The following is a 27,271-nucleotide window of genomic DNA, read 5'->3' on the forward strand; positions in this document are numbered from 1 at the left end:
GGTGATGATGATGGTGGTGATGAAGATTATGGAAATGGTAGTGATGGTAATGATGGCGATAGTGATGGTGGCAATGATGGTGATGGTGGTGGAAATGTGATGATGGTGATAATGAAGATGATAATAATGGTGATGGTGATGGTGATGATGGTGGTAGTGATTAAGATGATGATGGAAATGGTAGTGATGGTGATGATGGTGTTGGTGATGAAGATTATGATGTCAATGGTGTTGATGTTGATGGTGGTGATGGTGGTGGAAATGGTGATGATGGTGATAATGAAGATGATAATAATGGTGATGGTGATGGTGATGATGGTGGTAGTGATTAAGATGATGATGGAAATGGTAGTGATGGTGATGATGGTGTTGGTGATGAAGATTATGATGTCAATGGTGTTGATGTTGATGGTGGTGATGGTGGTGGAAATGGTGATGATGGTGATAATGAAGATGATAATAATGGTGATGGTGATGGTGATGATGGTGGTAATGATTAAGATGATGATGGAAATGGTAGTGATGGTGATGATGGTGTTGGTGATGAAGATTATGATGTCAATGGTGTTGATGGTGATGGTGGTGATGGTGGTGGTGATGAAGAAGATGATGGTGGTGGTGGTGAAGATTATGGAAACAGTAGTGATGGTAATGATGGCGATAGTGATGGTGGCAATGATGGTGATGGTGGTGGTAATGGTGATGATGGTGATTATGAAGATGGTAATGATGGTGATGGTGATGATGATGGTGGTGATGAAGATTATGGAAATGGTAGTGATGGTAATGATGGTGATAGTGATGGTGGCAATGATGGTGATGGTGGTGGAAATGTGATGATGGTGATAATGAAGATGATAATAATGGTGATGGTGATGGTGATGATGGTGGTAATGATTAAGATGATGATGGAAATGGTAGTGATGGTGATGATGGTGTTGGTGATGAAGATTATGATGTCAATGGTGTTGATGTTGATGGTGGTGATGGTGGTGGAAATGGTGATGATGGTGATAATGAAGATGATAATAATGGTGATGGTGATGGTGGATGATGGTGGTAATGATTAAGATGATGATGGAAATGGTAGTGATGGTGATGATGGTGTTGGTGATGAAGATTATGATGTCAATGGTGTTGATGTTGATGGTGGTGATGGTGGTGGAAATGGTGATGATGGTGATAATGAAGATGATAATAATGGTGATGGTGATGGTGATGATGGTGGTAGTGATTAAGATGATGTTGGAAATGGTAGTGATGGTGATGATGGTGTTGGTGATGAAGATTATGATGTCAATGGTGTTGATGTTGATGGTGGTGATGGTGGTGGTGATGAAGAAGATGATGGTGGTGGTGGTGAAGATTATGGAAACAGTAGTGATGGTAATGATGGCGATAGTGATGGTGGCAATGATGGTGATGGTGGTGGTATGGTGATGATGGTGATTATGAAGAAATAATGATGGTGATGATGGCGATGGAGATCATGTTGGTGCTGATGGTGACTGTGCTGACCAATGTGAATGTGGGGACAAATGGGATGCTGCTGCTGATGGTGACGATAGAAAAGGTGGAGATGATGCAGAAATAGTATAACACAAATTTCCAATTACTCCAGGTGATCAGATAAGATGACAAAAGAGGAAAACCCACAGACCTAATCTTAGCCTATCATTTTAACCTCTTTTCCTCCCTAAACCTGTGACACTTCGCAGCTATTGAAAAGATCTAATTTTGGTTTCATGTATTCATCTCTTTTCTTTCTATCCCCCTCTAATATTTGCCAAATTTAGCTTATTTGACGGAACCCATTGAATACTTAAAGATGGACTATGTCCTAGGAACAACATGGGGCTCTGGAGATGTAGCTGTGCCCAGGAGAGAACCATTCCTCTTCTTGTGGTGCTTGCCCCTCGCTGGGTGGGCAGTGGGATCCTCATCACACCTTTTCACAGCCTGTGCTCATTTTCCAGAGTGCTTTGGTACCTACCACCTTACTGGAAAACTGAATGTTGAAACTGAATTAGACTTTTCTGTCTACTTTCTTTGCCACTGGTTTTTGTTGCTGCTGGAACAGCAGTTTCCCCATCCACAGCCACCTTGTAGACAGAAGTGCGCTTCAAGGGGGATAAAGCCAAGCGTGGTGTCAGGAATTCAAGCAAGCCCTTTGTGGTGGGGAAATAAATGAAGGTCAAAGGAGTTAAGAGTTCCTATCCTAGAAGTCACACAAGGGGTACCCAAAGATTCTGAAGTAAACTGTTGGTAAGTTGGGCTTAGGTTCTACATGAAATCAAAGCTGCATAACTTGCCTTCACCTTTGGTATTAGCAAGTTTTTATTTGGAATTTATTAAGAAATATGGCTGATATTCCAGGGAAATTGGAGGGAATGAGCTATGTATGGCCTCTTGCAGTGTGCAGTGACGAAGTCCTACTATCTAGCTGACAGAGGGTGAACTTGAATCCTTGGCACAAAGTAGAACTTCCTGCTGTCAGGGAAAACAGACTCCCCAGAGGGAGTCATGCCAACATTTGGGCTGTGCTTGTAATTACTGGTTATGATAAGTCTTGATATATTACCAGCCAGTTCTTCTTTCCTAGTTTTCCTGCCCTGGGTGTGGGGGGGTTATGTTTGCATTTTCATCTCTTACGTGGTATTTTGATCATTTGCTCTTGTGGTGATTGACTGACTCATTGCTGGCAAATGTCCCTTGATGCAGAGCCTTTTGAAGATGCACTCAGGAACCAGTCCTTGGGACCCATGTTGAACAAGGCAGCTTCCGTGGAGTGCATCAGCCCTGTCTCACCCAGAGCCCCCGATGCCAAGATGCTGGAGGAACTGAATGCCGAGCCTTGGTACCAAGGAGAGATGAGTAGGAAGGAGGCAGAGGGGCTGCTGGAGAAAGACGGAGACTTCCTGGTCAGAAAGAGCACCACCAACCCAGGCTCCTTCGTCCTCACGGGCATGCACCACGGCCAGGCCAAGCATCTGTTGCTAGTGGACCCTGAAGGCACGGTAAGGCACGGGACAGGGCCTTCTCATGAGCTTGTACCTGTCTTTAACCAACTCTACTCTCTGGGACACCACATGGGGCGACCCCTGCATTCTGTCCCCTATCCACATGTGCGTGCCAGGGACAGAGGCAGAGAGCAGGTGTCGATGGTCAGGGCCCCATGCAAGTCATAAAACTTGGGAAAACTTTCATGGCCTGCAATGAAAGTTTTGACTTTCCTATACTTTTAGGTAAATAAATACAGGAACTTTGGCTTACTATGCAGAGACTTTAAAAATGTTGGGTTCCTGTCTCATATCATATTCCAGAGTACCTTCAGTTGGAATTAAAGTCTAAAAGTGAAAGGTGAAACTAAATCTGTAAAAAGGACATTTTTCTTCTTAATACATTCATAACAGACAAGGAAGCACAGGCTTCTGGTATTTTAATATTTATCTCAAAAATTCCTGAAAGTTGAGTCTCTGAGATTTTATCTATAGGCTGCAAAAGTGCTGAACAGTAAGGAAGATCCTAACCAATTAGTCTCTAGTTTTTTCCTCTACGAGAGGTGATGCCCAGTGAGGCTGAGTTTGACCGTTTCTGGCTGTGCAGTTGTGTCTGGATAATTGTGTGGGTTTGGCTGAATTGGCCATCTTCCAATCAATAAGTAGATTGGACTTCACCCTGGGTATACTCCAAATAATTGCACTAAATGCAACTGAATTAACTGCTGAGTAAATTCCAGAATTGTTGTTTAAAACTTCTTATGCAGTGGAAACAAAAAGCAAGGTAGAATTATTTAAGTGACTGACAGGTAGGAATGAAGCTTTAGTCTTCATCTGGATGTGAACAGATCCTCTGTGTGTAGGCGGGTGCAGGTGGGCGGGGGGTCACTTGAGGGGGCCAGCATTCTTGAAACATCTGTTTGCATAATTCCTCTTTCTCTTCCACCAAGACAACCACCTCCCAGGCATGGAATATAATAAATGTAACCATTTCCTTCCAGGTCTATTTTCTGTAGTAATTTTTTATATAGATGTCATCTATGAAAATATATATTTTGTGTTCATGTCTTTTAGAAATTTATAAACATGATGCTCCACAGATCTTCTTTAATTTCCTTCCTTCCTCTCAAGTTCTTGAGTTGTATCAATGGCGCTTTCTGTGTATTGGATCATCACTTTGGGGGATTGCCTGGGGACCTTCAGATGCACATTTTGAGTCCCTCTAAATTCTCTGGAGAAGGTTGTATAAGCTGCTACAGACCCTCAGGCCTGTTTCTCTCTATCCCAGGGATAGTGTCTCTGAGGCATATGCCAGGGGTGGAAGTTTTGGTCACAGGAAATACATATTTAATTTCACCAGGGTTTGCATTTGCTTCCAGATTAGCTGGGCTACTGAGGTGCACCCCTGGTGGGGGGACCCTACATCCTCAGTCTTCCTAGATCGCGTCTGTCTAGTTTTGCTAATTGGTAGGAGTAAGGAGTAAAGTCCTAGTTCATGGCCAGATGTGCAATTCTTTGATTGCATATCATTAGCCAAGAACAACAGGTCTGTCTCCTGTAAGTGTTATGCTCTTGTTCCCAGGCTTTTCTTTTGACTTTCTTTTTGAGTTTTTCAGCAGTAGAATTTCCATGTGCCGCCTCCTCCTCCTCTTCTTCTCCTTCCTTCTTCTTCTTTGCTTATTTGATCATTTTGCCTGTGAGGTTCTTCATCAAATAGAAGTCTTTCTTTGGAATGCTGAATCCACCAAATTTTACCCTTGGGATTAATGTTTTTGAGTTTTAAATTTTTACTCACCCACAAATCACAAAGGCACTGTTTTCTGTATTTTTTTTTCTATTTCTCTTCTTCTAGCCTTATAGTTTTGTTGTTCACAATTAGGTTTAATTTCAATGGGAAATACTTTTGAATACGATATGAGATAGGAAACCCTAAATTTTTAAGTCTTCATTATAGTAAGTCCATTTTTTTTTTTTTTTGCTTTCCATTTACCAAATTATTCATTGTCTCTCTGTCATACCAAAGTTCCTTCTCCTTCTATAACATACTGAGTTCTTGACATCCCGGGTCTATTTCTGGATTCTTCATTCTATCGACCTGACTGTTTATTCCTGTGTAAGAACTGTGCTCTTTTCCTTGTTAGGACTTGGCAGCTGTCTTAGTATCTGGTGGTGTGAGTCCTTCTCTTGACTTTCCTTTATCAGAATGGTCCAAGCATGCTCTCAAACATTCATTCTTCTTTATTTTGTTTGTAAAATCAGTCACCCAAAATACATGCTGGGATCTTGATAGGACTTATGCTACATGTATAGATTATTTTGGCAAAGAACAGCCAGTTTTCAATACTAGATCATCACCCCATGATGTGATGAACCACTTACTCAGACTTTTAAGATATTCTTTGAGAGAGTTTTAAAAGTCTATCTAGAAAGTTCTTGTGTTCCCTTTGTTTGGTTTTTGTTTGTTTGTTTGTTTGTTTTTTGGTACCAGGGATTGAGCCCGGGGCTGCTTAAACACTGAGCCACATCCCACTCCTCTTTATTTCTGTATTTGGATCTCGCTGTGTTGCTTTGGGCCTCACTAACGTATGGAGGCTGGCTTTGAACTTGTGATCCTCCTGCCTCAAGTTGCTGGGATTACAAGTGTGTACCACTGCACTCGGCTTGTTAGGTTATTTCTGAAGTGTCTAGTTTTAGTCCCTGTTGTAAGTAGTATGTTATTTTTAGTTACATTTTCTTAACAATGACTGCTGTAGGAAGAGGAATGTGGAGGGATCTTGTGCCTAGAGATTTTGCTGATTCTGGCAGGCTCCCTGGCACTCAGTCTTTGCAGATACTGGGAGTCTTGTCTCTTGCTTTCCAGGGCCCATCCTGGCCCCTGATCTACCACCCTGACTAGGTACAGCCATGAACATTAATCAGGAGGGGGCACCCTTGCCTGACCCCAACTGCAAGGAAATGTTTTGCAGTTTTCTTCCCTTAGGGATGTTTGCCGTAGCCCTTTAGTGGTCTGTTCTTCTCAACCTAAAGGAATTCATTCATTCATTCATTCATTTAACAAATGTGTGCACGGAATAACTACCAACTCCAGACATCAACTTTTGGCACCCGGTCTGTATCTGTGAACCAATTTAAATAGAAAAATCTCTGCTTTGGTGGAACTTATACATATTATTTACCTAATAACTCTTATCATATGTAGGTATTGAACTTCATCCAATACTTCTTCAGCATCTTTTGAGATAATAGTGTGATGTTTTTCTTAAATCCATCCATGTAAGAATGCCACAGGGAGGTCTTTCTGATGTTGCATCCTATCCTAAACCTGCCTTCCCTGTTGGATTTGGATACCTCATATTTTCTTTAGGATTTTTTGAAGACTCTGACGTGACGTCCCTCTCAACTGTCTTTACTGCTTTTGCGCCTGTGTGTGTTCATCTGGTTTGGGTGTCAAGATCACATGGCCACACTTGCTTCCTAGAGCGGGCCAGACTTTCTCCAAATCAGAGGTGGCTTACCAGGAGACTCTTCCCTGATGGATTTACTTCCCTGTGTGCTTCCTATTTCTTTGTTCTGATTTGTTTGGGCTTTAATGCACTTATGGCAAGCAAGCATTGGTGCCCATTTATTAATTTGCTTATTATTTGCCTCTCTGCTTCCTCTAGCCTCTGATCTTGATAAGGGTAGTGGCTTTGTTTATTGTCCACCCCCAGCAACTGGAATGGTCCCTGGCACACAGTAGGTGTTCAATAATCATTTGATAAATGCTTGATCAACTTGGGCTTTAGTAGTTGAGAATCCAGGGAGTTACAGTGATGTATGTGTACAGGGGCATGAGGGTCACACCTTACTACAGATGTAGATTTACAAGCAAGATTTTTCTAACTAGAACCAGCCCAAGGTTCTTTCTACCCACTTAGGTCATCTAATAATTCCGTTGTGGTTAACTAAAGAAAATAGGAGAGAAAATACTCAAGCAATTCTATGAGAATCTACATACTTCACTTGAAAATCTAGGTTATTTCTACCACGCGGCCTGCGCAATGGTTTCATTAATGAGGTTCTAGGCATAAAGTTAGCTAGATGAGATTGAAATAAAACACACAGACTCATTTACCTTATTTATATTGCTAGGTACGAGACGGCTCCCCTCTCTGGTTCCCTCCTCTAGCCGCCCAGCAGGGCAGCAAGGATTACTCAGGGCTGGCAGGAGAGAGAGAGTTTGAACACGCCTGGGAGTAGCCTTTTATTGGGGAACAAGAGATTCAGGGGAGAAGGTTGAGGGGGGGCTGCACTCCAAGGTCAGGGTCAGTGATTAGGCCCCCGGGGTCAGTGGTCAGGCACACCCCCACACGGATGGGCTCTCTCATCAGGAAAGGGTCAGGAAAGCTTCGACACAGCCAGAGCACCTCAGGCCCTTAACGGGAGTCACCCAATCACGTGTCAGAATGGCTCCCCACAGTTATTAAAAAACACAAATGTGAAAATCCAGCTAAATATGTCATTATATAGAACAAAGATGATTACGTTTTTCCGTTTAGTCTTTAAAGGGCCAAAGAATAACTTAGAGAGAGAGATATGCACGACTAATAATGTATTTATCATAAATTCACAAACCAGTTTCAAGATGATGTAGAAAATGAGGAAATGGAATTGGAGTAACATGGTTAAGCCGGGTGTCCACAGAAGCCATTACTCAAAGTTTTCATGTATTTTAATTTTGGAGGAGAAATGTGTGGCACCACTGAGAACATTTGTTAAGTCAAACCTACTAATGGCTTTTCTTTGCGGGGGGGGGGGGGGGCTTTTATCTGGATCTGATTATCGAGTTAAATTGATCCTATGGAGGATAGCTTTAGATGAAAAGAAAATGGAAATGAAAGACTTAATTAAAAATGTAGCATCGCTTCCTTGCTGTGAGGACACCAAAATAGACGCTGAACACATTCTCTTCAATATTTATTCATCTGATTTTCATGGTAATTGGTCGGTCCCTGACTATAAAGGAGGGAACTTGGCAGAACAGATCACCCAGAGATGGAAGGCTGCAAAGCAGTTCTGCATCTAAATTTACTCCAGTGTCTACCAGCCCCGGAGCCTCCCCCGTGTGCCGAGGTCACTGGGAACCTGGGCGAGGAGGCCAGTGGTGGCAGCTTATGAGTGTCCCTGGTGAGGTGTTGAAACTCCTGACCCTAAAATAGCAGGTGGGAAGTTCGGTGACTGGAGTCCATCAAAACTGGATGAGATGCAGCTGGAAATGCGCCCCCATACACACCTTTTAAAAAATTTCAACATCTTCTGAATCATATAGTCAGCCTGGGTGTCCAAAACTCTCCTCTGAGTCACTCACCATTGATTCATCCCTTAGGACAGCACAGTAGGGCAGCCACCCTGCTCCCATTTGGATGTGCCACGGCCACACAGGTGACTGGGCTTTCCATGTGCCCGATCCACACAGTCTCAAGTTCTTGCACATGTAAGAGGGCACACTGGGGCTTTTATATCACCAAACAGCAGCCACAGTCCAACACTCCCACATTTACTAGATTTTTCTTTTATCCTGAGAGTGACTTAAAAAACAGGATTCTTTAGATTAGCCTCCAAAATCACAGATAGCAAAGGCACCCCACACAAATGGGACAGTGTCGACATGAAAAGCAAAGGAAGGGCCGGGGTTGTGGCTCAGCAGTAGAGCGCTTGCCTAGCATGTGCGCAGCCCTGGGTTCGATCCTCAGCACCACGTAAAAATAAATAAACAAAATAAAGGTATTGTGTACAACTAAAAAATAAATATTTTAAAAAAGGCAAAGGAAGCAGTCAACAGAATGAAGACACAACCCAACAATGGGTGAGAAAACCTGCAAACTCTTCATAATAATACCCAGATTACATAAAGAACTCAACTCAATAGGAAACAAGTTCAATTAAAAATTAGACAAAAGACCTAAATAGACATTTCTCAGAAAAAAAAGAAAAAAAAAAGACTCACAAATGGCCAACAGGTGTGTAAACAAATGCTCAAAATCACTCCGTATCAGGGAAATGCAAAGCAAAACCACAGTGAAATATCATCTCACCCCAGTTAGAATGGCCATTATCAAAAAGACCCCTCCCGCACACAAGTAAAATAACAGATTCTGGGGGCCAGGGTTGTAGCTCCATTGTAGAGCGCTTGCCTAGCACATGTGAACCCTGGGTTCAATCCTTAGCAGTGCATAAAAATGAATGAATAAAATACAGGTATTGTGTCCATCTACGACTAAGACAAATACCATGTGATCTCACTCGTTTGGAATCCAAGTAAACTGATCTCCTAGAAGAGAGTAAAATCGTGGTTACCAGAGGCTGGGAAGAGGAAGGGGAGGGAGAAAGGGGAAAGTTTGGCTAATGGAAACAAAGTCACAGTTAGCCGGGAGGGATAAATTCTGGTTCTATTGCACAGCAGGGTGACTAGCTAACAGTAATGCATTGTATATTTCAAATATCTGAAAAAAGGATTCTGAATGCTTTTCCATAAGGAAATGATACATGAGAGGTGATAGATATGCTAATTTTCTTGATCTGATCATTATACAATGTGTACATGGATCAAAATATCACATTGTACCCCATAAATTGGTACAATGATTATATGTCACATTTGTTTTTTCTTTTTGGTATCAGGGATTGAACCCAAGGGGGACCTTAACCACTGAGCCACATCCCCAGTCCTTTTTATGGTTTATTTTGAGAAAGGGCCTCACTAAGTTGCTAAGGCTGGCTTTGAACTAGTGATCCTCCTGCCTCAGCCTCCCAAACTGCTGGGATTACAGGTGTGCACCACCATGCCCAGTTATAGGTCACTTTTTAAAAAGTCCCCTACCCCCTCCACTTAATACCTTGCTGTTTTGAAGTTCCGCTTGTCTCAGGCAGACTAGGCTGTGCTGCAGGAAAAAGCAAAATCTGAATTCTCAGAAGCTTCACCCAACACAGCTTCAGCCCTGACTTACACCAAGTCCTCCGGGTGTTACGCGGCAGCTCACACACCTCTGTGTGTTACCTGGCCTTGCTGGAGAGGTGGCACGTGTCAACCCCCCTCCCCACCCATTAACCCCAAACTGGACAGGTGGCTGTGGAAGGCAGGAAGGAACATGGAGTGTTTGCCCTTCAAAATGACCTCAGCAATATACCTTTTATGTTTTTATCAACGTGACACCAAAAATACACCCAAGTAAGATGTAGCAGAAAAGCACTTAATGGACAGCTCTACACCCCGACCCTGCCCTCCTCACCCTGCCCCCATTTCGGAGACAAAACAATGTCAGCAGTGTCTCTGAAAGTTCACTTGATAGGGACCCTGCCCCATCCCAAAGGAATGTGCTGACTTATGATATGTCCTTATTCCTAACTTAATATTACGTTCCTTGAATTATTATATCCGTTGATGTGACCATTTAAGGTGTCATTTCTTTATGTTGCAAAGGGACCACCTAAATTTACGTCACTTCTATTTCTTCCCCTTTTTGACAAGTTTTAGTCTGTCTGGTGGTTGTTTTGGGCCTTTTTTTTCTATTTTTTATTGGTTGTTCAAAACATTACATAGTTCTTGATATATCTTATTTCACACTTTGATTCAAGTGGGTTATGAACTCCCATTTTTATCCCGTATACAGATTGCAGAGTCACATCAGTTACACATCCACTGATTTACATATTGCCATTCTAGTGTCTGTTGTATTCTGCTGCCTTTCCTATCCTCTACTATCCCCCCTCCTCTCCTCTCCCCTCCCATCTTCTCTCTCTACCCCCTCTACTGTAATTCATTTCTCCGCCTTGTATTATTTTTCCCTTTCCCCTCACTTCCTCTTGTATGTAATTTTGTATAACCCTGAGGGTCTCCTTCCATTTCCATGCAATTTCCCTTCTCTGTCCCTTTCCCTCCCACCTCTCATCCCTGTTTAATGTTAGTCATCTTCTCATGCTCTTCGTCCCTACTCGGTTCTTAGTTACTCTCCTTATATCAAAGAAGACATTTGGCATTTGTTTTTTAGGGATTGGCTGGCTTCACTTAGCATAATCTGCTCTAATGCCATCCATTTCCCTCCAAATTCTATGATTTTGTCATTTTTTAATGCAGAGTAATACTCCATTGTGTATAAATGCCACATTTTTTTTTTTTATCCATTCGTCTATTGAAGGGCATCTAGGTTGCTTCCACAGTCTTGCTATTGTGAATTGTGCTGCTATGAACATCGATGTAGCAGTGTCCCTGTAGCATGCTCTTTTAAGGTCTTCAGGGAATAGTCCGAGAAGGGCAATAGCTGGGTCAAATGGTGGTTCCATTCCCAGCTTCCCCAGGAATCTCCATACTGCTTTCCAAATTGGCCGCACCAATTTGCAGTCCCACCAACAATGTACAAGTGTACCCTTTTCTCCACATCCTCGCCAGCACTTGTTGTTGTTTGACTTCATAATGGCTGCCAATCTTACTGGAGTGAGATGGTATCTTAGGGTGGTTTTGATTTGCATTTCTCTGACTGCTAGAGATGGTGAGCATTTTTTCATGTACTTGTTGATTGATTGTATATCTTCCTCTGAGAAGTGTCTGTTCAGGTCCTTGGCCCATTTGTTGATTGGGTTATTTGTTGTCTTATTGTCTAATTTTTTGAGTTCTTTGTATACTCTGGATATTAGGGCTCTATCTGAAGTGTGAGGAGTAAAAATTTGTTCCCAGGATGTAGGCTCCCTATTTACCTCTCTTGTTTCTCTTGCTGAGAAAAAACTTTTTAGTTTAAGAAAGTCCCATTTGTTGATTCTAGATATTAACTCTTGTGCTATGGGTGTCCTATTGAGGAATTTGGAGCCCGACCCCACAGTATGTAGGTCGTAGCCAACATTTTCTTCTATCAGATGCCGTGTCTCTAACAAGACATAACAATCATAAATATTTATGCCCCAAACAATGGTGCACCTACGTTCATCAAGCAAACTCTTCTCAAGTTCAAGAGTCTAATAGACCACCATACAATAATCATGGGAGACTTCAACACACCTCTCTCACCACTGGACAGATCTTCCAAACAAAAGTTAAATAAGGAAAATATAGAACTCAATAACACAATTAACAACCTAGACTTAATTGACATATATAGAATATACCACCCAACATCAAGCAGTTACACTTTTTTCTCAGCAGCACATGGATCCTTCTCAAAAATAGATCATATATTATGTCACAGGGCAACTCTTAGACAATATAAAGGAGTAGAGATAATACCATGCATCTTATCTGATCATAATGGAATGAAACTGAAAATCAAAGATAAAAGAAGGAAGGAAAAAATCATGCATCACTTGGAGAATGAACAATGGGTTACTGAATGATCAATGGGTTATAGAAGACATCAAGGAGGAAATTAAAAAATTCTTAGAGTTAAATGAAATCACAGACACAACATATTGGAATCTGTGGGACACATTGAAAGCAGTTCTAAGAGGAAAATTCATTGCTTGGAGTTCATTCCTTAAAAAAAGAAAAAAACCAACAAATAAATGATCTCATACTTCATCTCAAAATCCTAGAAAAAGAAGAGCAAAACAACAGCAAAAGTTGTTTTGGGCCTTGAAACACGTGGATCCTTCCTCTCTCTCTTTCTCTCTCTGTCCTTTAGTCCTGGGCAGTGGCCTCTCAGGACTTCCTCCTCTATCCAGGGGGCCTGGCGGCCCTGCTGGACCTTGGGATTCTCCTGGATCTCATCCCCTTGGCTCTGTGGAATATTTTCTGAGAGTATAGGACAAAAGTTTTGTTTTTTCCCTTGGAATCATTGGAGAGCCACTTGGCCCAATCCTTCATCAACCTCGGGTGCCCACAAAGACATGGTCCTTCACGGCTGCAGAGCAGCCCTCGAAACCCAGACGTCCACATGGATGTAGCTCTACCACCTGATGCTCCGGAGCCGGCTCCTGCTTCCCCAGTGGTTGCCAGGATGGTCCTTTGTTCCAGAAGGGTTCTGTGCAGAATCTGGCACGTGGGGCTCGCCTCAGTTTGCGCTCTTTGGTGGCCCCCTCACTGCTGGTTTGGGTCAGGAGTGTCCCCCAGAGGCCACAGTGCTGAAGGCTGCTCCCCAGCCTCTGGTGCTGTTGGAGGTGGGGCCCTCAGGAGGTGGGGCCTCGTGGGAGGAAGTGAGGCCACAGGGAGGGGCCCTGGCAGGGGCTGATGGGCTCTTGTCCCTTCCTGTAGGTCATTGCTCCCTGGCCACCAAAGGAGGGGAGCAGCTTTGCTCCCTCAGGTACTCCCACCGTGGTGTGCTCCCTCACCACAGGCCCAAAGGCCACCAGGGTCACGTGACCATGGGCTGGACCCTCTGCCACCACGATCCAAGATGAACCTTTGCTCCTTCCAAGAGGATAACCTCAGACACTTTGTTGAAAAAACGAAAAGCTGGCGTGCACGCCCACTCTGGTTCAGGTGATGCCTTCTGCTGCTTTCTCACAGAAATGAGGCCTCTCGGGGCCTCTCGTTAGCTGCAAGTGGCAGATGGTGCTCATTCTGGACACTCAGGGAGGCGTCTGCCAGGCTGCCCCACTGGGGACTCACTCCTCTCCCCCTGTCCCCGAGACCTGCTCTAGTTCCTAACCGAGCCTTCGGCTCCATCCACTGTTTATTTTGTGAGTGTGGGTCTTGGTTTCCAGTTTTCCTTGGTGGGCTCTGAGGCTTCTTCCGGCTGGCTTCTGTCCTGGTCACTGTTTGAGCACCTCTTTCTTTCTAATACAGAAAGACACAGGGGGCCCATCCTTCTCTGCACTCAGCCTTTCCTCCCAAGCGCTCCTGCTCCTTCAGGAGGGCACTGGCTGTTAGAAAGATTGGGCACGAGGAGTGCTTATTGGGGACTGTGATGGCCCTCTTCCCATCACCAGGACAAAGTTCCTGAGATAATCAACTTGAAGGAGCAGAGGTCCGTGGCTCAGGGTTCAGTCCACAGTCCCTGGGCCCTCTTGCCTTTGGGCCTGGGATGAGGCAGACACCATGGTGGGAGTGGGTGGTAGAGGACACAGCTCACCCAGTGTGGCCTAGAAACAAGAAGAGAGGAAGGCCCCCCCCCCCCGCCATGTCCCCTTCAAGGGCGCCCTCCCAGTGACTGAAGGTCTCTCCTCTAAGCCCCTCCTCCTAAAGCTTCCACATCTCCCAACAGCACCACCGGCTGAGGGCCGTGCCTTCCACACATGGGCCTGCGGGAGACACTTATCAGACCAGAGAAGGGTGTGGCTGGCCCTGGTCTCCTGATGGACAGAGTTAGGGCGCGTACACTTGCACACATATGTGCGTGGACATACATGCAACACTCTCACTCAGATACACATGCACCCCAGGTGCACACTCATATACATACCCCCCACCCCCCACCCTACCCCCACACCTCACACATATACCTACTCCATCTTCCACACACAATTTGCATTAATTTATTTCTATGTCACTTTCAGCAAGTCTTCCAATTCCAATTTCATATCACAGGGTTCATTATAGTTCCTTTTCCACATTTATAACTCCCATCCCCAGCAGTGAGCTACCTGATCCCATCACCCCTGATAGCTTGAATTTTTTTTTGTCTAGGTCCCTGTATGGAAGCCCTCTCCTGTCTTGCCTGCCGCCCCTCCTCTGGGAGACCCTTGCTCCTGTCCCACTGTCCCCTATCCCTGCTCTAACACCCCACACCCGTCCGTCCCCCTCTCACCTAGTTGTCCCCTTCCCTCTTGGGACTCTGACATCCCACGTTGGCTGTGTGGCCTTCTCCTGGGCAAAGACGCCTTCCCCTCCCTCCCTTGACCTCGGATACTCGGTGCTGGTCCGCCCTGCCCTGGGCACCCTCTTTCGTACTGTCTGAACCCCACGTGGGTCTGAGTGGCTACCTCCACTCTGCAAAGCATGGATATCTCGCTTCCCTTTAGGACTGATCATTCGAGAAAGAAAAAGAGTAGAAAGGAAGACAAAGGAGGGCATGTTCAAAGTATTCTGTAGTGTGCACAAAGCCTACCCCTCGCTGTGTCTCCCGTAAACGACTTTAGCATGCATGTTCACCTATAAAACCTTCCTAACAGTCCTACAACGTCATTGTTCATCCAACAAAACTAAGAATAACTCATCAGCGTGACCCAATACCCAGTCCATATTCATTGTTTGTAGTTGTCTCAGAGATGTTCTTTTCAGTCAGCATCCAAATGTGAATTTTGTTGTCTTTTGACACAATTTTATTGTATGGCAGCTTTCCTTCTGTTTTCCTTCTATACCAGTGATTTCTTTTTAAATTGAAACTTTTGTCTGTAGAATACCCTGCAGTTGACAGTTGCTTCCTTGTGACATTATTTAATTTGTTCCTTTGTCTCTTTTTCCTGTATTTTTGGTAAACTGGGAGGTAGAGAGATTTTTTTTTACTGTTACTTTATTGAAATATAATCTACATAGCATACTCATTTAAAATGGGTATTTCGTATATTTGGTTTTTAGTAAAATGGTTTCCAGTAAATTCATTCATATTTGCATCCATCACCAATGTCAAAAGAAACATCATCCGATGGAGTTAAAACCCACTGATCTCCAATTCTCCTCACTCACACAGACCTTTTAGGAATATTTTCTCTCCCTATAGGTTTTCCGTTCTGGAATTTAATATTAATAAAATAATATTCTTGAGGGGCAGGTTGCTCAGAAAATACACCAAGTCCTAGTTTTGTCTAATTGAAAAGTCTTTATTTAGCCCCCCGGCCCGCAACTACTCCCCACAGGACCCATAACTGTCTCTGCAAGGAACAGCCCCGAGCCTGAGCATTTTAGGATATTCAAAAACCACATCTGGATTGGTGTAGCTGCAAGCAAGCAGGTACAGAAGCTGGATTGGCAGTTAGTGAGACAGTGCAATGGGTACACTGGTATTTCCCACGGGACTTTCCAGGCTGACATAGCAGCAAGCCAGCAGAAGGGAAGTGGGTCAAAATGACCCTAGTTGAGAACCAATTAGAAAATGGTTACTAGGGTCTAGACAATCAATTTCTGACAAGGTACATTGCCCCCCAAAAAATAGAAACCAAAGAGAACAATTTTACATTGTATAAGAATTGCTATTTTGTGTTGCCAAGTACACTATGCTAGGTAACTATTAATGGGCACAGAGGCGGGGCTTTCCCATGGGAGAAGCATTTCTTACGTGATATGGAGTCTCAGGGTAAAATGGGTCTGTTTGGTCATTGCCCATATAACCTGGTCCATAACAATGTAACCTGTGAACTTTTGTGACCAGCTTCTTTCAATCAGCATAATGTTCTCAAGGTTCACCCAACCTCTAGCATATATTTGTATGATTTTCTTTTTATAGTTAAATAATTAATATCCATTGTATGGGTAGATCACTTTTTGTTTTATTATTCATCTGTTGATGAATGCTCAGGTTGTTTCCACATTTTGGCTATTCTTATAGAAAAGTCTATTTAGATCCTTTGCCCATTTGTTTTAATTGGATTATCTTTTATTATTACATTCTAAATGTTCTTTATATATGCTAGAGACAAGTCCATTATCAGATATATAATTTGTCATTATTTATTTTCTCATCCTGCAGGTAATCTTTTCACTTTCTTGATGCTGTCCTTTAAAGCATGAAAATTTTAAATTTTGACAAAATTAATTTTATCTTTTCTTTTGTGCTCAGGTTTTTTATGTTATACCTGAGTCTTTTCTCGAATCCAAGGTCATAAAGATTCACCTCTATATTTTCTTCAAAGAATTTATAGTTTTAGTTCTTACATTTAAGACTTTGATTCATTTTATGTTAATTCGTATATACAGTGTAATGTAATGGTTCAGCTTTATTCTTTTACTTGTGAATATTCAGTTGTCTTCCCATCATTTGTTGATAAGACTGTTCTTTCCCTATTGAATATTGCTGGCACCACTACTGAGAATCAGTTGATCATTGATGTATATTGTATTGTGGACTCTCAAATTGATTCACTGGGTCTGGATGTCTGTCCTTGGGACAGTACCATACAATATTGATTTCCATTGCTTTCCAGAAAGTTTTTAAATCAGGAAAGGTGAGTCCATCCACTTTATTATTCTTTTTCAGGGTTGTTTGGCTATTTGGAGTTTCTAGCAGTTCCATATGAGCTTTAGAATAACTTGTCAATGTCTACAAAGAGGTCAGTTGTGATTCTGATGGGAATTACATTGAATCTATAGATCAATTTGAGGAATAGTGATGTCTTAACAATTAAGTCTTCCAAACCATAATAGAGACATGTCTTCCCATTTATTTATATATTTCTTAGTTTTCTATAATATTTTTAGTTTACAGAGTATAAGTTTTGCACTTCTTTTGTTAATTTTACTTCCAAGCATTTTATTTCAGAAAGTTCTTATGAATGTTCTCTAATGTTCTCGATTTCATTTTCAGATTATTCATTGCAAGTGTATAGAAACATAGTTGATTTCTGCATATTGATTTTGCATCCTACAAACTTGTGCTGAAGTCATTTATTGGTTTTAATATTTTAATGGATAGTTTAGAATTTTCTATGTAAAGATCTTGTTATCAGCAAATAGAGTTTTGTTTTTTCCTTTCCAGCTTGGATACCTTTTATTCTCTGCATTACCTAATTACCTTAGCTACAAGTTCCACTACAATGATAAATAGAAGTAGCAAGAGCAGACCTCTTGTCTTGTTACTGAAAACATCTAGTTTTTCACAATTAAGTATGTTAGCTTTGGGATTTTTGTGTATACCCTTTATCAGGTTGAAAAAAAATCATTTTACTTCTGGTTTGTTGACTCTTTCTTTTTACACATGTAGTGTTGGATTTTGTCAAATTATTTTCTATGTCTGTTAATTTTTTGTGTGTGTCTTTGATTTATAATTTCTGTGTTATGCTTACTGATTTTCAGATGTTAACCCTTGCATTCCTGGAATAAATTCCACTTGGGCAGGGATGTATAATCTTTTTATTATTATTTCCTAGATTTGGCTTGCCAGTATTTTTTGAGGATTTTCCCCATCCATATGCATAAGGGAATCTGTAGAGTTTTATTATTATTATTTGTGGTATCTTTGTCTGGTTTTGGCTATCAGGGTATTACAGAACTCACAAAGTGAGTTTAGAAGTGTTTTGTCTTTCACTTCTTGGAAGAGTTTGTGAAGAATTGGTGAATTCTTCCTTAGATTCTTGGCAAAGCTTAGTAGTGAAGCCATTTGGTCCTAGCTTTTTGGTGGCGGGTAGTTTGAGTACTAATTCTCTTCATCATTATAGTTCAATAGGCTATCTATTTCTTCATGTGTCAGTTTTGATAGTTTGTGCCTGTCTAGGAATTTTTCCATTTTATCTAAATATCAAATTGGCAATCATGTATGAAGAATGTATATTCTATTGTTGGATGGAGTGTTTCATAAATATCAAATAGGTCTAATTGGTTTTTAGGGCTGTTCAAGTCTTCTATTTCCTCATTGGTCTTCTGCCTCGTTGTTCTATCCATTATTAAAAATAGGGTATTGAAGTGTCTGTTATTGTTGACTTGTCTCTCTTTCCCCATTTCTGTTAGTTTTGCTTCATGTATTTTGGTAGTCTGTTATTGAGTGCATATATGTTTATGATTGCTATGTCCTCTAACAGGGTGACCTTTTACTAAATGTTCTTCTTCATCTGTAGTAACATTTTTGTTTTGAAGCCCAGTATTAATATATCCACTCAAGCTTTCTCAAGGCTGCTATTTGCATAATGCATCCCTTTCTGCCCTGTACTTTCAATATGCTTGTATCTTTGGATCTAAAACATGTCTCCTTCAGACAGCATTTAGTTAGATCATGATTTTTCCTTATATATTCTGATAATCTTTGCCTTTGCATTGTTGTATCCATTCACTAACATTTAATGCCATCATTATTGATATGACTAGATTTACATCTGCTGTATTACTTTTTTGTATTTTACATGTCTCATGTCTTTTTTGGTCCCCATTCCTTCTTTACCTTTGCATTAAGTGAATATTTTATAATGTAGCATTTTAATTTTTTTCTGATCAACACATTATATCTTTTTATTGGTACATTATGTACATAATCATGAGATTTATTATACCATTTTTATACATGTGCACATAAGTTGATTATCTTTATTCCCTAGTACCTTCTGTTTTGCCTTTTTCTTTTTAATCATTTTTCCATTATGCCTTTGAATCGTTTTAAGTGATTGTTCCACATACATTTTTATCTTGCCAGAATTACCTTCAAATTTATACTAGCTTAATTTTTGTGATCTACAAAAACATCCCTCCTATGTAGCTGTGTTCTTTTTCCCTTGTGAGGAATTATTGCTATACATACCATATCTATTAACATTACAAGCCCAACAATACATGGTATAATTATTATTTTGCCATCTGAAGTTTTCTCAGTCAAACTAGATTTACTGCAACCACTCCCTTTGTGCAATTATTGGCAAAGATGTTATGTCACCTTCCTATATGTCAGGCCCAACATTGCCTTATATATGTACTCTTTTATGCAACTGCTTTTTTAATAAGTTAATTTTGAAGTTTCTAAATGTGCTTTTCTGGAGAGAAGAAAGCTGTTTTTCTCTCGATGTGGTCACTGTTATTCAGCACCATGATCGTCCCCTTTCCCTGTCTGGAACACACATGAAGACAGACAGACTTCTTCTGAAGTGGATTAATATGTTTCTAGAGCGAATTCCTCACTCTAGAGACACATTTTCCTTGAACCTTGGTGAGTGTCAGTGTGTTGTTATCTCAACTCTTCTTTCTTGGCATTCAGTCACATTTTACTGGATTGTCTTTCTCAGAACAGGTGCAGCAAATAGACTTTCTCCTTCTCACAAGTCTGAAAATGTGTTTTTAAGTCACTTTTGATTTGCAGTATGGTTTGTCATAGTATGACTGATCTGAGTCTTTACCCTTGTGGTTACATTTTTTTTTTTTCCTGGAAAACATTTAGCTTTTTAAGTGTGGAACTTCTTCCATTCCATTTTCTGGAGACTTGATAACTCTTTATATCTGAAGATTTGTGTTTTTCTGTAAATCAGAGCAAGTTTCACAAACCATTTCTTTGGTAATTTCCTGTTTTCTACATCAATTCCTTCCAGAACATATAGATGAGAAGTTTGTCCTTCTGGACTCATCCTGTCTTTTCCTTAAGTTTCTAGTTCTTTGAAATTTTTCTCTATGTTCTGGGGGCTTTTATTGACTACCTCATAAATGTTATGTTATCTGTCTCTGCATGTTTTACATATATTCATATTCATGTCATTTTATAGATTATATATTTAATTTTTAAAAGATTTTTTGTCCTGTTTAATTTTTATGTACTTTATTCTTTTGAGGATGTAGTCAGTATCTTTTTGATTTTTTTTCACGCTATTAATATGACTTCAATTCTTGTTTTCTGCTTTCTAAGTCATCTTCTGAGGCTGGTGTTGATTTGCTCACTAGGGTCTTTCTTCTCACAGTGCTTATGTTTTTTGTTTTCTTTAATGATTATTTTTTTATGCAGTGTTCGGGATCAGACCCAGGGCCTGGTGCCTGCCATGCAAGTGTTCTACCACTGGCTACAGCCCTGGACCCGCTCCATGCAACAGTGGCTCTTTTGAGTCTTCATTCCTTGGGACGACATTCTTTTCTGAAAATATTTAGCTTTTTCCTTTCCTTCATGTTCTGTGATGATGTGGTCATGAATCTAATCTTAACGCTGCTTTCACTGCGAGGTTTAGGGAGAGAGCCTGGGCTGATCACCTGGGGTTGGTCTCCTCTGCTAGATAAACAGTTCTCCTTCCCTCTAATCTGTCCCAGGCTTTAGAAGAGTGACTGAGATTGTGTGTGTGTGTGTGTGTGTGTGTGTGTGTGTGTGTGTTGGGATGGGAGGAAGGACGGAGGGGAGGAATGCAGGGGCTTTGCCTCTTAGATTAGAAAAACATGGGGGGACTGGGACTTTTGAGGCTGGGTACCTCTCAAGAGGCTTCTACCTGGGGTCACCATCCTTCTCCTACAGGCTTAATTCTTCCCAAGCAGCATGTTTGATTTCTCTGAATAAATATTCCCTGACCTCTTCTCTGAACATAAAGTGCTAGTTCGGCTGTAAGGAGGCAAGGAAGGGGAGGGGGCTGGGTTTTGTGTCTGCAGCCCAGTGCACTTGGAGTGGTAGGACCCCTCTCCCTGGGGGACAGATGACCATAAGCTCCGCCCACATTCTAGATGGCTCCTCCTGGCGTTCAGCAGGCTTCTGGCTTTTGGTTAGCCCATCACCCACATTCTTCCCCTCCTTCTCTTTTTAGAAGTTGATTCTTCCTTTGTCTCTTTACTGGGTATAGGAAGGGGGAGTAGGGGAATACCTAACTGATCCTGAATTCTCAGGGCTTCACATACCATATATTCTATGAAGGATTTCAAACTCAGGCAAAATGAAAGACACAAAAACAGCTAGATTTTAGCATCTTCCTCACTCAATACTTAAGGAACTTCCCCCTCCTTCTCTCTGAAATGATGCAAATGGCCAGGGCCAGTGCGTCCAGTCCCTGGGGGAGGTTGGAGATGATGTGTCCACAAATTCTCTCCTCTGGATCTGACTGGTGATAGTTTTCTATGAATATCCTGTTGGATCACCAGGGTCAGTTCTCTTATTTTTATTTATTTATTTTCTTATATTCTCTATTGTCAGAAATAGACTTTGTAGACTCTTGAGCAAAGCTTGGGATGATGAGGTCTTCTCAGTACCTGGGAAATTATACCAGAAGGAATGGGGCTAGGGAGGGAACCAGACCAATTCCTCCCTCCCAGGACCCCCTGTTCAGAGAGCCCAGGGGAGCAGGGGAGGGGTGAGCATCAGGCCCCACCCCACCCCTCCACACCCCTGCAGAGACTCAGGGTCAAGCTCACAATCTGGGGGGAAATTGAGTGCTCTCCTGGGGCAGGGGAGGAGGGTGCGAGCAATGGGTGTACAAGGTCTCAGGCCGGATGCCTGACATTGTTGCATGGAGACGGAGGGTGGGGTCAGCACTGTGGCCCAACCACTGCCTCCTGGAAGGACCTTTGGACCCAGGAGAGGCCAGGGCAGTGCTTCTGTGTTTTTTTTTTTTTTTTTTTTTTTAACAGAGAGTGAGAGAGGAGGGGGAGAGAGAGAGAGAGAGAGAATTTTTTAATATTTATTTTTTAGTTTTCGGCGGACACAACATCTTTGTTTGTATGTGGTGCTGAGGATCGAACCCGGGCCGCACGCATGCCAGGCGAGCGCGCTACGGCACACATTCCCAGCCCCAGTGCTTCTGTTTTTGATCTGCATCCCAGCTGGTTAGTCTGGATTCAGGCTCTTGGATCTTGGGTGGGGGCAGGGCCCCCCAGTGGATCCACCCAAAGCCAGGAAGTTAGAGAAAGGGCTGCAGCAGCTTGTGCCAGCTGTTCCCAGGGAACCCGGTTTTCATCAGGGCCTCTTTCCCCATGCTGGTGTCACCCTTTGTCATTGCAGTCATTTTGTCACTGAGTGAGTGCACTTGTTAGTGAGAGATCCTTAAGTGGGATTTCTGCCTGCCTGCAGGGTAACTCCTCTTAGACGTTGCCTAGGCAATGCAAGCCCAGCGGCAGGCAGAGGGAGCTTGCTCCTCACTCCAGGCTCCAGAGTCCTTCCCCCAGGCCAGGCAGGCAGCCTCAGCTGCCCCATCCTGTCTCTGTGTGCTCCTCTTCCAAATGCTCATCAGATGGCCCCCAAATAACCCAGAAAGCTGTCCTGTCTTCCCCACCACCTCCCTGCTCAGGTCACTTCCTGCCTGAGATCTTCCTAGGACTCACACCCCATCCAGGGTGAGGCTAATGGAGTGTGGAAAGAGAAGAGCAATAGTGACCACGTCCTGAGCACTCCCCAGAGGCCGTGCCCTGTGCCCAGTGTATGTTGATCTTGTCACGATGACAACAGTCCTATCCGTAAAGTAGGACACGTGACAGACACTCCACAGAAAGGTCATGTCCTTGCCATCAGGGGCACCATTCGAAGGGGACTGGCCAGGATGCAGCAGGTACTCAAAACTGTCTTCCTGTCACTTGTCAAAAGAGCAGAATGCTTCTCCTGGGAGTCGTGGGCAAGGAAGATGGCACATGTGCCAGAGCTCCCACTTCATGCACGGGTGCCATGGTGCACCCAGGAAGAAAGGGCTGGGACCACCAGGCTGTTCACATGGTCAGTGGAGAAGGACCTTTTGTTCCCTCTGGATCCCGGGAGGGACTGAACGAATTGGGCAGGTGTGTTGATTCCAGTTCACAAAACGAAGTGGACAGGACTTGGAGCCCTTATGCTAGTTCAGCAGTCTCCAGAGTGGCTCTCCTGTCCAGCAGCTTGGAACCATCTGGAACTTGCTCAGACATGCAGATTGTCAGAGCCTGCCCAGACCTGCTGGCCAGAAACCCTGAGTGAGGGGTCACCAGCAGGAGCTTTCATCAGACCCACAGGGCACATGTCACTCGAGTGCAGAAATCTGGGTCTAGTTAACACACTCTTTTAAAGAGGAGGAAGGACATGTCAGGTAAGTTGCCAAGAACAGAGCCCATTAGCAGAATAAAGATTCAAGCCCAAGCGCAGTGACCTTCCTCCTGCATGGTCGTCCCTTCTGATCCTGTCCTGCTTTGCATCATCCCTGAAACACAGGAGTGGGTGATCTAGGTGTGTGGACAAAGGAACTTTGAAATGTTAATTTCTACCTAAGTTTCTGGAAGGGAGGTTAGAACAGGCAGTACACAGTTTGGATCTGGAATGTCTTCCAAAGCCCTGTGTGTTGAAGACTTAGTCCAGAGCTGGGCACTACTGGAGGTAGTGGGCCCTCCAGGAGGCTGGGCCTGGTGGGAGGAAGTGAGGCCATTGGTGGAGGCAGGGGGATGCCCTTGGAGGGAAGATGGGGATCCCGGCCCTTCCCTGTCTCCCTTCTTCATTACCAGTGGCCACGAAGTGAGCAGCCTCCTCCACTCGGAGTTATTTTGATATCCCACCACTTCTGCGTTGTCCCTTGGGCTCTCAGGAATCTTTGGTCCCAATTAAACCCAGCCTTTTGGATACCCAGGACTTGGTTCTTTCCCACCGCACTCAACTTTTGTCTGTAGAATCCGAGTTTCCTGTACTTTCAGACTCTTCCTGAAATGATTAGAAAAATCAGCAGCAGCTCAGAGACCATGCTGACAGACCTTATCACACTGGCTGCTCCTGAAGACCCATCAGATCTCACCACACAGGTGGCTGGCTGTGTCTAAGACCCCGGATGCTCTCACCCCAGGATGGCTTGGGTCACTTCCAGAAAGCCTGTGCCCACTCCCTCCCTAAGATGCAAGCTCAGCTGAAGAACCACAGCGAGGCAGACACAGTGGGCATGGAGAAGGCCATGTGCCAGGCAGTGGGGTAGGGTGGCTCCCATCACCCCTGCATCTTGGTCTGCTTGCATCCCCAGGAGTCTGCATCCCCAGGAGTCTGCGTCCCCGGAGAAGGTCAAGGCAGTGCCTGAGGTTATGCAGGTTCCTGCTTGGGGCTTCAGAAGGGGGTCTAATTCTGATAAAATCATGGTCCATCTCTGTTGTGGGGTGGGATGCGGGTAGAGTTCTCTGTTCAGCAGAATTGCTTTGCGTAATCACTGAAACACAGGAGTGGGTAATTTAGGTGTGCTGTCTCCTGTTGTTGGCATTGTGCTTTGTTGATTATTAAAAAAACACGGAGATTATGGCAGTCACCTCTGACCCTGGGCCAGTTGTGGGACTTCCCTATCCATTGGAGATCTTGGGTGGGAAGATCCATCTCCAAATCCTGGGAGTGCTCTGAGGCCTGCCCCTCCTGCCTTCTTCCTGTTTTTTGCATATTAGGTGTCCACCTAAGGTTCTGTGTGACAAAGTTGTTCCATGATTAAGAAGAAAATGTTTCTAGATACTATACAAATGTTGAAGGAAACTTCCAACTGGAGATTTTCAAATTCCCCCACCATTTTGCCCTTCTAGCCACAAGGGGGCGCTAGAAACACACAGTTTCCACCTTGCAGGAGCTGGAAGAACCTCACTTGGGAGGGCCCAAGGCAGGTGAGCATCAGGCCTCTGCTTTGGACCTAGTCAGGCCCCCGGGAGAGTCCACTGTGCACTTCCTGCCTGTACTTCCTCCTCTTCTCCAACTTTGCTCTGATTTGTGGAGTCTTACAAAAATATGGAGTTCGTCTGTGGAACAGCTGTGACCTTTCCTAGCTGGTGTCCTTGGACTCGGGTCCTCCCTTCTGTGAATGGAATGGGTCCTATCTGTGGTCACTCAGGGATCTGTGGAGACAGATGGCTTTGGGGACACTGAGTGTGGTGGTCCCAGCACCCCCTGTTTAGCAGCTGAATGAAGACTTCTTTGTGGTTTCTTTAGGAACTCAGTCAGGTCACACACAGCCCACAACAGTCTGGGCTTCCACAGGTGGGGTCAATTTGGGAGATGGGGAGAGCCCCTCAGACAGGGATGAGAGATATTCTACCTGGTGGCCCAACTCCTGAGACACAATTTTAAAGCTGGAATGGATTGTGATGACCTCTATATCCATGTGTTCCACATCTGCAGATTCAACCAAGTGCAGATATTCAGAAGATAAAATTGCACCTCTACTAAACATGCACAGATATTTTTTTTAATTATCATCATACAATGTAATATAATGAGAATTTACTTAGCATTTTTAAGGTCATAGATACTATGGGGGTGATCCAGAGATGATTTAAAGTCTACAGGAGGCTATATATACATTATATGCAAATTCTGTGCCTTTTTATGTTAAGGGACTTGAGCATCCCATAGATTTTGGCATCTCTTTGGATCAACCCTTTGGATGCTGAAGGACCACTGTACTTCCCCTACAGTTAGACCAAAAGTTACAAACATGATTCTGTTAGCAATTAGCATTCCAAAGGGCTGGTCTGGTGGCCTCCATCTCTTGCAAGGACGTGGAAGTCCAGCACAAAGTGTGTGAGGTCAAACCAGGCCTGCAGCTCTGTGGGTCACCCAAACTCCCACTGTGTACCTCCCCAACTCCCACCTGTCCTTGGAAGGCTCACACATACCTCCAGAGAGCAAATGAATTTTAGGACTGTTTTTTTTTCCTTCTAGTTCTGAGAAGAATATCTTTGGTATTTGGAGGAGGATTGCATTGAATCTGTAAATCATTTTTGGTACTATGGCCATGTTTTTAAATTTATTTTTTGGCGTAGATGGACACAACACAATGCCTTTATTTTTATGTGGTGCTGAGGATCGAACCCAGGTCCCGCCCATGCTAGACGAGCGCTCTACTGCTGAGCCACAATCCCAGCCCAGTATGGCCATTTTAACAATATTCATTCTGCCTGCACCTGAATATGGGAGGTCTCTCGGTCTTTTAGTGTCTTCTTTGATTTCTTTTTCCAATGTTCTGTAGTTTTCTTCATAAAGGTCTTTTACTTCTCATTAGACTTACTCCAAATTATTTAATTTTTTTAATGTTATTGTGAATGAAATTCTTTTCCCGATTTCTTCCTGAGCAGATCCATTATTGGTGTGTAAAAAAGTTATTAGCTTTTTAGGTTCACTTTGTATCCTGTTATTTGGCTGAATTTGTTTATCAGCTCTAGAAATTTCCTGGTGGAGCTTTTAGGATCTTCAAAGTAAAGGATCACTTCATCAGCCAACGACAACAATTGGACTCCTTCCTCTCCTGTTTTTAGTCCCCTTTTCTTCCTTCTCCTACCTGATTGCACTGGGTAAAACTTCAAGTACCATATTGAATAGGAGAGGTGAGAGTGGACATCCTTATTGTGTTTAGAGGACAGGCCTTTATTTTTCTTCATTTGTTATAGTCCTGCCTTTGAGTTTGTCTTATACAGCCTTTACAATGTTAAGGCAAGTTCTTCCCTGTCCTTAGACTCTTCAGGGTTTGTTTTTTTTTTAATTTTTTGTTTTTTCATCACGTATAGTTGTTGAATTTTGTTGCAGGCTGTCTCTGCATCTGCTGAGATGATCCTCATTTTGCGGTTGGTTCTATTTCTGTGGTATATTATGTTCATCGATTTACTTATGTTGAACTGTCTTTGCATCCCTGGAACGAAACCAACCCAATCGTGGTGTTTAATCTTTGTAATGTGTTTTTTAAAAAATTTGATTTGCTAGGATTTTATTAAGAATATTTGCATTTATCTTTGTCAAGAATATTGGTTTGTAGTTTTCTTTCCTTGAAATGTCCTTTTCTGGTTTGGCCATCAGGGCGATAGTGGCCTTGAGTTT

At 43.0% G+C, this 27,271-nt stretch overlaps 1 protein-coding gene across 2 annotated transcripts in view; it reads left to right on the forward strand.

The window, feature by feature from the left end:
• SHC3 (SHC adaptor protein 3) overlaps positions 1–27,271 on the forward strand; it is a 176,425-nt gene that overhangs the window by 135,477 nt on the left and 13,677 nt on the right. For both annotated transcript variants that reach the window (XM_081263309.1, XM_081263310.1), the window contains exon 11: positions 2,722–3,017. In XM_081263309.1, coding sequence (XP_081119435.1) covers positions 2,722–3,017 — 296 coding nt within the window. The remainder of the gene's footprint in view (positions 1–2,721; positions 3,018–27,271) is intronic.

Source organism: Spermophilus citellus (assembly GCF_964194105.1).
Source record: "Spermophilus citellus genome assembly, chromosome: 12".
Taxonomy (NCBI): Eukaryota; Metazoa; Chordata; class Mammalia; order Rodentia; family Sciuridae; genus Spermophilus; species Spermophilus citellus.